Genomic DNA, 13,400 nt, shown 5'->3' with positions numbered 1-13,400 from the left:
CATGACTAACCAACCTGATAGAATTTTACAATGACTGATCTGATGAATGAGGAAAAGGGGGAGAATGTTGTTTATCCTGACTTTATTAAGGCTTATGCTGCTGCCTCTTGCAACATCCTCACTCACAGACTGCTAAAGTATGGGGCTGGATAAGTTTTTAATGAAGTGGTGTCAAAGTGGGCTGAATAGTGAAGCTCAAAAGGCTGTGATTAACAGCATGAAGTCCAGCTGGAGGCTAGTGACTGGTGGCATCCTCCAGGGCTTGATACTGGGGCTGAGACGGGGGCCAGTACTATTTAACTCATTAATGATCTGGATGATGGGACAGAGTTTGCAGATGATACAAAATTGGGWTGAGTTGTTGATGCATCAAATGGATTTTTGTGGCTATTCAGAGAAATGTCCAGACAGTTTTGGGCTCCTCACTGCAAGAGAAACATGAATATATTGGATCGAGTCCAGCAAAGGGCCATGAAGATGATAAAGGGACTCAAGTATCTGACATATGAGGAGATTTTGAGAGAGCTGGGACAGTTTAGCCTGGTCTTCTCACCAAGGATATCTTACTGATGTGTATAAATATCTGATGAAAAGGAGTGAAGGCAATGGAATCAGACTCTTCTCAGMGATGTCCAGCAACAGGACAAGAGGCATTGGKCACAAACTGAATTGCAGAAAGTTTTGTTTAAGCATCAAAAAAATTCTTTCTTCGAGGGTGAGTGAATACTGGAAAGCAGGTTGCCCAGAGAGGTTAAGTAGTCTCCATACTTGGAGATATTCAGTACCCAACTGGACAAGGTACATAGCAACTTGCAGCAGTTGACCCTGCTTTGAAGAGAGGGTTAGACTAGACAATCTTCAGAGGTCCCTTCCAACCTCGGTTATTCTACGATTCTGTCAACTTCTCACCCATTTCTTTTCAACTCTGTGATCTGGGGTTGTTCCTAGGCTGGCACTGTGTAATAGGTTATATAAATACGTGCTACAGAATCTCTTCATGGAAGTTTCATGCATAAATAGAAATAGCATAGGTTGTACCTTTGCTTTCCTGACCTAGGAGGTAGAAAATGTAATTACTTACAGACTTGCCTTATTCCCTCCTTTTTAGAATAGAATACATCCCTGCATCAATCCCACTTAGAGTAAAGCTTTTAGAAACAAAACTGGTTACTGCTTGCAATAACCAGAGAATGCACAAAAGAAGATACCTTTAATGAAGTGTTAAGTAACGTACCTAACACTGCTGTCATACGTCACTGATAGTCTTCAGCCTCAATATTCTTTCAGGAGCAAAAAGAAATCTAAAATCTAAAATGGTAAATTTCTGTTTTGGGGAAGAGAGAACTTGTTTTAATAGAAGTGCTTGTTTAAAAAGAATGTACAAGTCATGTAGAATTTGTTTGAAAACCTTTAATTACAAGCTCTGAAGTTTACACCAAAAATGACTAGAGWAAGGGTGCGGAGGAAGTCCTCCATCCCACCTCTCCTCAAATCTTTATACATGCATGGGTGCACCTTTTGGAGAGCTGGGGTGGGTGGGAACAATTCCCTTGGAAGAAGAGTTGTGCCCATCTGAGGAAAAGTAGAAGCATGGCAACTGGTAAATCAGAACCACCTATCAGCATGAAAATTAAATTAATATCTTTAAATTTAAATATCTGAAAATTAACTTAATCATGTGTCCACAGTCCTCTGCAAAACAGATAGGTTAAAATGTCAGTAATACTCCAAAGTAGCCTTTTTGCAGATGTTGAGAGATAAAGACCCTGCTCACCAGTCCTGAATACAACCAGCTTCCTTTTTACTTTATCAAAAAYTGGGAATATAGTTGTATTTCTCTGTGTTAAGATATGTTGTCTTGAGTGAATTGGTGTAAATAATGGAGGAAAAAATAAACTGTTGTTAATAACTGACTTTGAGCCGGGCAGACGTTTAACATTTCCCATGTGGTTGAAGAAGAAACAGCTTCTTGCTCTCTAAACAAAAAATCAGCCTGAGGCAGTTGCCTAGTTTGCTGAGTAGTTCTACAAATKAAAGGGATGTATAATAAAGATAGTGAGATGACTRCAGATACACTGTAACCTTTCTCATCCCAGCTAATATTTTGAATCTGAACCAATACAGTGTAATGAGTATAATTTAACTACCTTTTGAAATAGAGAACTGCAGCATTAGACATAGACATAAGTACATAGAAAGTAGCATTAGACATAAGTACATAGAAAGTTAAGCGAATGAGGGGAAATAAATTCTGTTCATCAACATAAATATAAGGTGAATAGACAAGTCAGTATCTAGTAACAAAAAAAAATCAAAAATGCTGTTGTGCAGGGCAAAAAAACTGTAGGATATAATGGGGCTCCTTTTGAAACTGCTTTCTGGAGTTTTTGCCTGTTTTTTTCATGGAACAGTTCTACTTCATACTTGGTTTATGTGTTAGCGAGGAGTTGGATGTTGCTGTCCTGGGATTGGGTTGTCTGGAAGAGAAGAGTAGCTGAACTATAGCAATGTAGGATCTCTATACAATTGCATGTATCTAGACTGAAGTGTGTAAGAAATAGAGAAAGCTTTATCACGTAATTTTTTATGTGCATTTATGTGTGAAAGTAGTATTAGTAGCCTTTAAATATCTTTTTAGCGGATTTGGTCATAGACACATAGATGACACCAGATGTCTGCTAGCCTTTTTAAAATTCAGCTGTTGGTCCCTCTGTACTTTAGATATCTATGGACAATAGTTCTGTCTTCTATGCTCTCTAAAGAACAAATACAAGATAAACACACACAGATACACTAAAAGGAGATGGAGGAGGAAAAACCCAAAAGAAGCTTTGTAACAATGGTGTTACATTAAAACTTATTATTGTACCTGAGTATATCCAGTAGTTTATCAGTGCTCCAGATGTTAAATGCCCCTGGCCTCTCCTTTTTTAATCCTTCTGCAGATGAATGAAGTGAAAGGAATAGCTACCTTTGAAGCTTGCAGGCAGTTTGAATCAATAATGCGGAACTGTGCAAATTTCTTCTGTCAGAGCGTCTCTGTGCAATGTTGAAATTTCATTGTGTTTAAGGAGGTGGGAAGAACTTCAGTCTTTCAGCGAGGTTCAGAAATGCAATGAAAATTGAAGGACTAAGTTTGAATTTTTGGCTAGGGTTTTGGATTTGTTACTTACAGGCAAACAACTGATACAGTGATGTAGGAAGACCAGCAAAATGCGAGTTAAGCATGAATAGGTAGGTGAAGCCTCTGAAGTTTGTCGAGAATGGCCATTTCAGCATTCATTAATGTGAATATCAAAGCAGACTTACAATACTTTGACGYAGCTTGTATGAATAGTTATTCCATTACTCTCTACCTCACTCTTCCTATGGTAAGTATATTCCTGAGACTGGTGGGGCATGAAGGACAAACTAGTCATGGAACAGAAATGAATATAATGCTAAATAACAGAAACACTGTACCAATTCATAATTGATTTTCATATTTAATGTAAATTTAAAGGTATTGCAACTGCCTACTCCTTCAGTTTGAGCTAGAGTTTTGAAAAAAAGTGCAGCATATTGCTGAAGAAGAAATAAAGCTTGCTGTAGAATTTGTGATTGGGGGTATAAATGTATGGTTTGCATATACTGTTGAGAATTAATGTAGTTTTATGTTGTGTTTTGAATGCAGTGTGGAAAGCAATTAAAAAAGCATTTAGAGTATAGTAGAAAAGTTTTATACCATATWTGCCACTGGTTTTGTTGTTCTGTTCCTTGTATTATTTAACTGTAATATCAAAAAAGCTAATGGTGTGGTTGAAATGATTTCTGTCTTGCTTCTAGGGGTCAGATGATTGCCTTGTAAAAATCTGGGCAACAGATGATGGAAGGTTGCTGGCCACCCTGAGAGGACATGCAGCTGAAATATCTGATATGGCAGTGAACTATGAAAACACAATGATAGCTGCTGGGAGCTGTGATAAGATGATCAGAGTTTGGTGCCTTCGAACATGTGCACCCTTAGCAGTTCTGCAGGGCCACAGTGCATCTATCACATCATTGCAGGTAGGATTTTGCTTTGTGAAATCATCTAAGCAATAAAGTTCTGTTTGAAAAAGAAACCACCTGGGAATGTTTTGTGTAATAAAAATGTGTATCTGACAACTTAGTCACAAATGGAAAAGCAATTCTCATGGTACACATCAATGCTTTTTATTGTCAAAATGCCTGACACTTGAAAAATCAAGCCATAATCCTTGTCCTATGATTTTTACAAAAAATTGCATGATGCATGTGGATAGTTCTGTTTGAAGTATTGATTCTTTTCAGGCTACAGTTCTGAATACAGGTGCACTGACTTAAGACCTGCAGTGACAGCTGAAGAGTTTTTCTGTTTAGTGTTGTGTGTTACTGTACAATCTTGGATTGTATGGAGTGAGAGAAAGGGATTTCGGAGGGAGAGAGTTATTCTGAGAAGCATCACATTGTTTTGGTGTTCATTGCAGTTTATTACTTTTTTCTTGAATATGGTTGGATACCTCTTTTTTTCTTTTCTTTTTTTTTTTTTTGAGAGAGGTCATTGACTTAGGGAGCTTTATAGCACATGACAGAAAATAGCATTAGTCTGGAACAGATTAACATGACACTCTTTCTTTTTTTTCCCATTCCAGTTCTCTCCACTGTGCAGTGGCTCAAAGAGATACTTATCTTCAACTGGGGCAGATGGAACAATATGCTTTTGGCTGTGGGATGCTGGCACCCTTAAAATAAAGTTAGTTTCTATTTTACTTCTTGTTACTTCTTTTTAATTAAGAACGGTGTGCAAATGTTAGAGGAAAATCTGGCTGAAACAAAACTTGTCACTGGTTGGTTTGCGGTCTATATGATTGGGTATCATCTGTTTTTGGTGTAGCTTTAGGTTACCTGCTTACCTCTGAAGAATTAAGTTAATAATGTAACTGAGCATTGGGGATTTTGTGGGGTAAAGCAAATAGATGCATGCCTAGTTTTGTTGTATGTCTGTTAATCTAGTAAAAAATGATAATTTTTTTAATGCAGTGTGAAAGGAATTTTAAAATGGCTTTAAAATACGTTTTGCTRCTTTTTTCCACCATCACAAAGTATCTGTAGCTTAAAATTGAAAAATGGTGTTTTTAATAATCACTAATAATGTAATTTGAGAATATTCTTAGGCATATATTCTAATAGGTTGGTCTCATTTTCTTGCAATTTGGGCTTTTGCTGTTAAAATCTTTTTCTTTCGGTGTGCTAAGGGTATTCAGAGCTTGCACCTGGCTTTTTTATTTAGTTGTCTAGATCTGAACTATTTTGATATTCTCTGGCATTTTGACTTTCCTGTTTCATGCTATAAATGAGGCTGCTTCTCTGGTTGTTAATCCTCTGCTGTCTAGTGCACGCTGTAATCGATGGAACACTCTTCTTSGTAGTGAGGAAAGGAGAGAAGGAGATGGCTTGCATGCTTTTATTTCATTATGCTAAGGAGAGGAGTTACCACCACATTTTTCTTAAGATCTGAACTCTTTCTAGGGTGGTGAAATCTGAACCTACTTGCTTTCTAAAGCCTTTTGTGTGTGTTTGTGTGTGTGTGTCTGTGACTGTCCCCTCCYCTGGAAGACAAAGAGATGGAAGGTAGAAAGTTTTGTGAGTTTGGGGGAGTTTYGTAAGATTTTAAAGTTAACCTTAATCCTTCCACAAGATATTATGAGTGGTGAAAGTTTATGTGGAAGTGTAGAGAGGTCTCATTATATGCTTTTCTATGCACATATGCATCTAATTTCGACTACTCTTGGAGGCAGGATACTGGTTTCAGATGTTTGTTTTAACCCACTACTGCTGCCTGTACTTGAAGCTATTGATCCTTCTGGATCAAAACTAAAACTTTATATTAGTCTTTAAAAGAAGCAAGTATATCTTTTAGAAATGGGACATAATTGCATGGCCTTTGGACAAAAGATATTTTCTGGTGTGAGGTGATGAGAAAGAAATATCTAATGAGCAAAGTAGCAGTAGTTAGCTCAGAAAAGGAAAACTAGCTCCATGCCTATTTAATAGCAAAAGACAAAAAYTGGAAGAAAAAGTCATCTACAATTCTATGTTTACTTTCCATTCCTGACTTTTTTTTTTCTTTTATGAGATGTCTCTGTAGCATTGAATCAGCATGATGCTGGTGGTTCCTCCAATAGAGCTGAAGGTTTTCAGTAGTGGTTCAAAGCCACTTTTATGTACAACTTCCATAGCTGCTGTGAGAATACACTATGCAGCAGAGGAAAAGGCAGAATTCTGTTATTTATTTCTGTTGGAGGAAAATAGGAAAGATTAGGTTCCTGATCTTTTCCTCTTTGCTTGCAAAATGCCTGAGAGGTGTATTTTGTTACCAGACAGATAATTGGGTGCTGCAGCATCTAGTGCATTCTACAGATAAATTCATTGSGAAATTCATATGATACGTGAAATTATTAGTAGTTATTTAACTGCTGACCCAAATTCTATCTTATTCAATGTGAAGACCTWATTTTGTACTATGTTGCTGTATTAATGTGACTTGTTTTGCTTTCTACTTGATGCCTTGCCATTTTGATACTTGCATATGTAAACTTCAGGTAGTTTTATATCTTCTGCTATGAAGTGACTTTTCCTCAGGATATCCATGCTGATTCTGGGGCACTATAACAAACKCAGAACTTTGCAGATTCCTTCCATGTCCATTCAGTAATACTTAGGGGTAGAAAAGTGCTGGCAATAAAGGAAAGAGAAATTGCTGTTACTTTTTTCATAAGGCATTTTGCAAGGTTGGTTTTCAAAATGTGATGTGTAGGTCATTTGAAAAAGAAAATAACTGGTGGTGGATGGGGAGTTTGTCCTTTGTTTTATCACTATAATAATAAAAATACAAGCTTGCTTCCATTCAGTGTATTTACAAAGGAGGAAGGAGAAAATAAGATTTCTTACAGAAATTGCTCATTCTGAGCTTGAACCCCCATATCGCTATTCTTTCCTCCCCTAAGGAGGGGAGAGATTTCAGGCAAAACTGAAAGATGGGAATAGTACAGGTCAAGAGCACTGTCATATTGAATTCTAAATTTATGAATTTCATGTTCCTTCTGAAGGTGTCGCAGTCTGTCTTTCAGAAACATAATTGCTCTCACTGATGAAGGTGTGTTATTGAAATGTCCAGTACTTTAAACTAACAGTAAAAAGTGTTGRAGTTTCAGTTGCTTGAGAGAGAACTGCTTTTTATATTCAGCACTACTTGAGTCATCTGTCAGAGAGTTAAAATTATGAGCTCTCAAGCAACATCATGCGGATTGTATGGCTGTTCCTTCAATACAATAAGGCAGTGCCAAAGAAGCACTTGGAGACCCTGCTTTATTCAGTGTGTACCCAAACTTAAGATGTTCAGTACATGCAGTGGAAGTGGTTTCAGCTGAACCCGGATTGGATGGATAAGTCTACTGGATCAACCAGCTCTCTTTTAGTAGTTCCCTGTCAGCTTCTTCAAGAGATGAGTATATTGGAAATTGTTCTTTATTCCACACTTCTTGTGATTAAAAATAAGAAGATTATGGAGCACTTACTTATCTCAACAAATAATGAAGATTTGGCAAATTACAACGATTACCTTAAACAGTCTCATTTGCCATCAGAAAGGAAACTTTGATATCCTTTAAGCCTTCTGATGTCTAGTGCCCTATGCCAATTCTGATTTTTKTTTTTGTTTCTTTTTCTCTGCAGATGTTTGCTTTGTTTCATTCTTGGATCACAAAAGTCCTTGTATTCTGATCCGCTGCTGTAGTAATAGTATCTGTGAAATTAGAGACTTCCCATGCTGGTCAGCTCTTAGATAACCTTGTTAATGGAGGCCTRTTCTGTATCTAGGTTGTACATGTGGCCCAGAGGGGAGATGCTTGGTGACAGAGCTCTGTTTTGATAAGCAGCTGAAGGATACTTTACAGTAGTTTCTGTGCCAAAGGGTGAAACAGACATGACATGGTTCGGGCATGATTCACCACAAAATTCTTTCTTTTTAAAATTTTTTTAATTCATTTTTTTTTTAATAGAAGAACGGTCAGCCCTATACATATGCTTCTGTGTAGTGTGGCTGTGACTAGGCGTGTTCTTCAGTGGAGCATTACAGAGCCTCCTGCATACTCCTGTTCTTTCAATGAAGAGATTTCTGACCAGGCAGTTACTGTGTGTGCCCAAAAGCCGTATCATTCCAGACGGATTAATTTAGTTTCTAAATAAATGAATGCTAAGGCTGGTTATTGCTGCAGGGGAAGGATGTTGTGGAATGTTGTCCAGTCAGGATAGGAAAATKATGAAAAATTTAGTCAGTTGATGCTTTCCGCAGTATTTAGTCTCTTGTTGTTATTCTGGATGATGGTAGAAAATATGAGTCACATCATGTATCACTTGAATCAACCTCAGACCGTCAGAACGGAAGAATAGTCTGCTTCAAGTTTAAGGAGGGAAGTATTACAAGTGATCAGTGCCCAGAAGTTATACTAGTTGCGCTGCAAAATACTTGCGTATGTATTGAATCTTTCTGAGAAAGATACTGAGATGTCTCAGTATTCTTCTGCCATCTATTTGGGTCACAATTTTCCAGCATTAGTCTGTCATTGGCAGGCTATGTAGCCAAAGCAGCTGAAACCTGTCATAAATTTGGATCGAGAAACTTACTATACTGCTGTTATTTTCTAATATTTTCCCATAATATTAAAAATAAAAAGGTTTAGGAAAAACAGGTGCTGGTGATTTTGATATTTCTATTTTGCAAAAGAAAGCCTTAATTTCTCAATTAGCATTAATGTGGTACGATAATTCTCATCTATGTCCTTGTGCAGAAGGCAGTTGGTRTTACAGAGACGATACATCATGTCATACATCAGAATTCAGATACTCTGGACTTGGTTTATTAGTTCTTGAACAAAGACTTGGGTTGGAGAGGTTAAGTCAAACATCTGTTTTCTGGAGAGAAATCTCACTTAAGTCACTAAACATTCAGTGAAAGGTTAGGGTGTGGTGCTTGGATTATGCAACCGTGCTTGCATCTTTGTAGCATCTTGAAGAAGATGAATTTGTGGATGTGTGTCCCTCAGTTGAAGTAAATGAATKAAATTGTTTCTTTGCTACTTTTACTGAAAGTTCCCTTTTCACAGATTCACAGAATGGGTAAGGTTGGATCTCTCTGGAGATCATCTAGTCCAACCTTCCTGCTCAAGCAGGGTCACCTAGAGCATGTTAGACAGGGTTGCATCCAGGCGGGCCTTGAAGATCTCCAGAGAAGGGGACTCCACAACCTCTCTGGGCAGCCTGCGCCAGGGCTCCGTCACTCTCACAGGAAAGAAGTTCTTCCTTATATTCAGGCAGAATTTTCTGCGTTTCAGGAAGTTGTTTGATTGTGTTTTTGACTCGTCTCTCATTTCTTGATCCACAGTGAACTTAATAGGATCTTAAAATGGTTTTCCAGGGCTTTTCTGGACCTGTCTATGAAGTGTTCATGAAGGTGTCTTAGTGCCTTTCAGCTACTTTATATAATTGGATTGAGAATTTTTGTAACATGAGCAATTCATTTGGTTTCTGTATGTTGCAAGAAATGATTCTTTTGTCCAGCTTCCTTGCTTCCCCCTACAAAATACTGATACTTTAGATGTTCATCCAGCTCTTGAAATACTGATTGCCCAGCTCATTTTATAAAGACCATGACTTGCTCTAGTGTGAAAGAATAGTGTAATCTTTTATCTTTTAGTGACTGAAATAACACACATTGAATAGATTTAAGTTGGAACATGTGACTTGATTATCAAAAGCTAGAACTGAAGTGCATTACTTTGTCTTGCAGCCATGCTAAATATAAAGGCAGAGTTCACAAACCACAGTGAAGGAAAGCATCAGCCTCTATATCCATTTAGGCTGCATATTGAATCTTTTTGATAGTTCTTTTTGTCTTAGTATCTCAATTAAGAAGGATTTACACTAGACAAGACATCTGTTACGTAAAACAATTTATCTGTGATATTTTCATGCCATGAATCTTTGCAGGCAAGTGTCTGAAAATTCTTATAAGAAAATTTACAGAAACTGTAAATACTATACTGAATGTGAACAATTTGGAAAAACATTTATTAATCGGTATTCTCACTGTGTTCATTTCTTTGCTTTTTGCATAGGGACTATTAAGGTTTAATGCTTACCCTTTGTTTCTCAGAGGTAGCAATGACTGACAAGGTGAAGAAAGGTCTCATGCATCTGATGAAGGTTATTTGCCTTCGATTGAAATAAATTATAGATCTGTGGACCATTTTGCTCTTAAAAGAGAAAATTTTACATGAGTTGTGAATATCTATTCTTCTATGTTAAAAGAATTCAAACAAATCTTTAGTGATGACACTTGTGGGTGTAATGCTGCAGTTATCTAGTGAGTTTATTCTTTAAGGAATGAAGATTGCAGATGGTATACTTTGTAAGACCACCTACTGATTTGAGGTTGCTGCAGTACATGAGCAGAATTGAAGTAATGATTGAAGTACCAGATCTGATTTTTTTTTAATTTATTTATTTTTATTTTTTACACTCGTAAAGTATTAAATCTATTGATGCTTTAGTTCTGTTTGTACATCAGGTATTGAAATGTCTAAAAGGAAGCACAGTACCTAAAGTAAAATTTCTTATGAACTTCCAGCCATTGTCCTAAAATTCTTTGGGGGCAATGCAAAACCAATGCCACCCACAAGAATACATACTTTCTGAAAACCTGGTACATTCTAAACACTGTGAAAAACTTCAAGTTTATTTAAATTTCTTTACATTCTTTTCTATAAAGAGCACCACGCTCTGTTTATCTTTTGTAGTAAAGCCATGTACTGCCAGAGAAGACCAGAGTTCCAGAATTCATTGGCTTAAAACTGAACGTCATGGATAACTGGCTCTGGTGTCCTCCTTTCTACTTTGCAGGTGACTTAGGAGAGTGTTTTGTATAGTAATATTTGGGGGAGGGAGGAGCAGAATTTAAGTTGTGATATAGCTTTCTTTGATACATGCATAACTTGGTCCATCTGGATGTCTTAGTTTCCTAAAGATCAGATCATGAAGCATAGTCACACTAAATTGTTTATAGATGGGCAACCATCTGTTCCTCCATATTTAATTTTGTCCTTCTGTGCTTTATTTCTAAGATACTGACTTGTTTGTGAAACCCTTTTAAGAAATCATTTAACTATTTCTTTGTTTGTAGTCCAAGGCCAACAAAGTTTACAGAACGCCCTCGGCCCGGAGTCCAAATGATCTGTTCTTCATTTAGTGCCGGTAAAGGACTTTCTTTTTCCCTTTGTCTCAATATGAGAAGTTATTTGGAAAGTAAAATGAAGTATAATACAGTTACTGTAGCATATTTCTTGTTACTAGAATAAAAATCAGTTAAAATTATTTTAAGAATCCCAAATATTAATGGTAGATATTCAGAATCTGTGCATAAATTTTTGGTGATACAGAAATTCTTGAAAACAGTTGTGTGTAGAATGTTGAAAGTAATGCTCTTGTGACTGACTGAAAATCTTCCAAAGGCTGACACGCACCTTTTTCTCRAGAGTGTGAATGTTAGTCTGCTTTATGTAAAATAGAATCTTTAAGGGTTTGGATGAGAAGATGTTGATTCTCAAATTCTCAAAAAGTCTGAATTTCCTTGATCCCTGGAAGTGGCAATTGGTGAAGAATACAACATAAGCAATTGGATAAAATGCCAAAACCAYAGAGAAGTATTTTCAGTAGTTCACTGAGACTGAGACCTCTGTGGGCTTAGTCAGAGATAAATTACTACAGGTAGAAAAGTTAGCTAATCCTTCAGGTATGTCTTTAAATGCATACTTACCTGAGAGCAAATGTGAGGTACTTCAACTTAGTGCAGTCTTCAGTTAAGCTCCTGTATTTATTTATAGTTTAGTTACAGGCAGACCTGAAATGAGATATGGCTGTAAAATTAAAGGGAATGATTTTGATGTTACAGGSATTAAAAATATTTTAATAACATAAAATCACTCTTTTTGTTATGACTTACTTATCTGTGTTTACCTTTCTCAGGTGGAATGTTTTTGGCCACTGGGAGTACAGATCACATCATTAGGGTTTATTTCTTTGGATCAGGTCAGCCAGAGAAGATATCAGAGTTGGAATTTCATACTGTAAATACTATTTTAAAATCACATATGAATTCATTTAAAACGTATGGATAATTTGGAATCGATATTAATTTCTTTTTTTTAATATAGGACAAAGTTGACAGCATTCAGTTTTCTAATAGTAGTAGCAGGTAAGTAAAAAATTTCTTTTTCAGAGCTAATTTTTTAACCTTTTTTGGATATCTGTAAATATCAGCTTCTGGAAGTAGTTAYTAAAAAAAATCATTTTCTGTTTTGAGGTTCATGCAGCATATTCATCTATAATAGTTTTTTGAATTCTCACTAGTGAATTCTCACTATGAAACTCTTCAGTTTTATAGTCATATTCATTGCAATGAACRATTAAAGTATTTTGAGTTTACAAAATCAAGATGTATTGTAAAATATTTAAATTTTTCTTAAACGGTATATATGCATAAATATCTTTTTATATATTTATATTTTTTATATATGTATGTATATTTTTATATTTACTTTAAGTTGACTGCTGGATACAGGGAAGTTATCATACTCTAAAAATACCTTGTCTAACTAGTCTAACCTTTAATACTTCACTGAATTTCTGGATGTTGATGTGAACAATGCTGAAGGAAATACTCAGTTTGTTTATGAATTTTCTGACTCTTAAATGATATTCTAATATATATTTTTATTGTAATGTGAATAGTTGGAAACCAAACTTCATTGTACTCCATCCACCCTTTTATCCTCTTCCTCCCCTTGTGCTCTTTAAAAGAAAACAAAAATTTTCACCTCAAGCCTGTAGGACAGCATTCTGAAACTGTTACTAGACTTCTTACTGCAGTTTACTTTGAGTTCTGAGTTCTGTAACTTTTTACCTTTTTTTTTATTATTATTTGTTTGTTTATTTGTTTTTCTRTACAGATCTCCCTGTGGTCTCTGAGTAACATTTTTTTTTCTGTTGTTTAGATTTGTAAGCGGAAGCCGTGATGGAACAGCGAGAATCTGGCAATTCAAGCGAAGGGAATGGAAAAGCATTTTGTTAGATATGGCTACTCGCCCAGCAGGGTAAGTAGTGTAAAATGTTCTGCTGTCAGAAAGATACTTGAAGTCCCTTCAATTCAGATACTGTTTGCTGACTTAAAAACAAAAACAAAAAAATCCCAAACRAAACAAAGTCGTCTTAAATTATTATGTGTTGAATGTACAGTATGCTGGTTTAGCTCTTTAACTCCAGTGAAAACAAGTATTTTACTACTT

General features: G+C 36.2%; 1 protein-coding gene across 2 annotated transcripts in view; it reads left to right on the top strand.

The window, feature by feature from the left end:
• Positions 1–13,400, top strand: part of PHIP (PHIP subunit of CUL4-Ring ligase complex) — a 116,011-nt gene that overhangs the window by 28,713 nt on the left and 73,898 nt on the right. For both annotated transcript variants that reach the window (XM_085316072.1, XM_085316071.1), the window contains exons 8-13: positions 3,826–4,047; positions 4,653–4,753; positions 11,240–11,310; positions 12,082–12,182; positions 12,270–12,310; positions 13,110–13,208. In XM_085316072.1, the coding sequence (XP_085172198.1) occupies positions 3,826–4,047; positions 4,653–4,753; positions 11,240–11,310; positions 12,082–12,182; positions 12,270–12,310; positions 13,110–13,208 (635 nt within the window). The remainder of the gene's footprint in view (positions 1–3,825; positions 4,048–4,652; positions 4,754–11,239; positions 11,311–12,081; positions 12,183–12,269; positions 12,311–13,109; positions 13,209–13,400) is intronic.

Source organism: Rhea americana, unplaced genomic scaffold (assembly GCF_003343005.1).
Source record: "Rhea americana isolate MKP2758 unplaced genomic scaffold, rheAme1 scaffold_45, whole genome shotgun sequence".
Taxonomy (NCBI): domain Eukaryota; kingdom Metazoa; phylum Chordata; class Aves; order Rheiformes; family Rheidae; genus Rhea; species Rhea americana.
The sequence above is the reverse complement of the archived record's forward strand: the minus strand, read 5'-3'. Positions and strand labels throughout refer to the sequence as shown.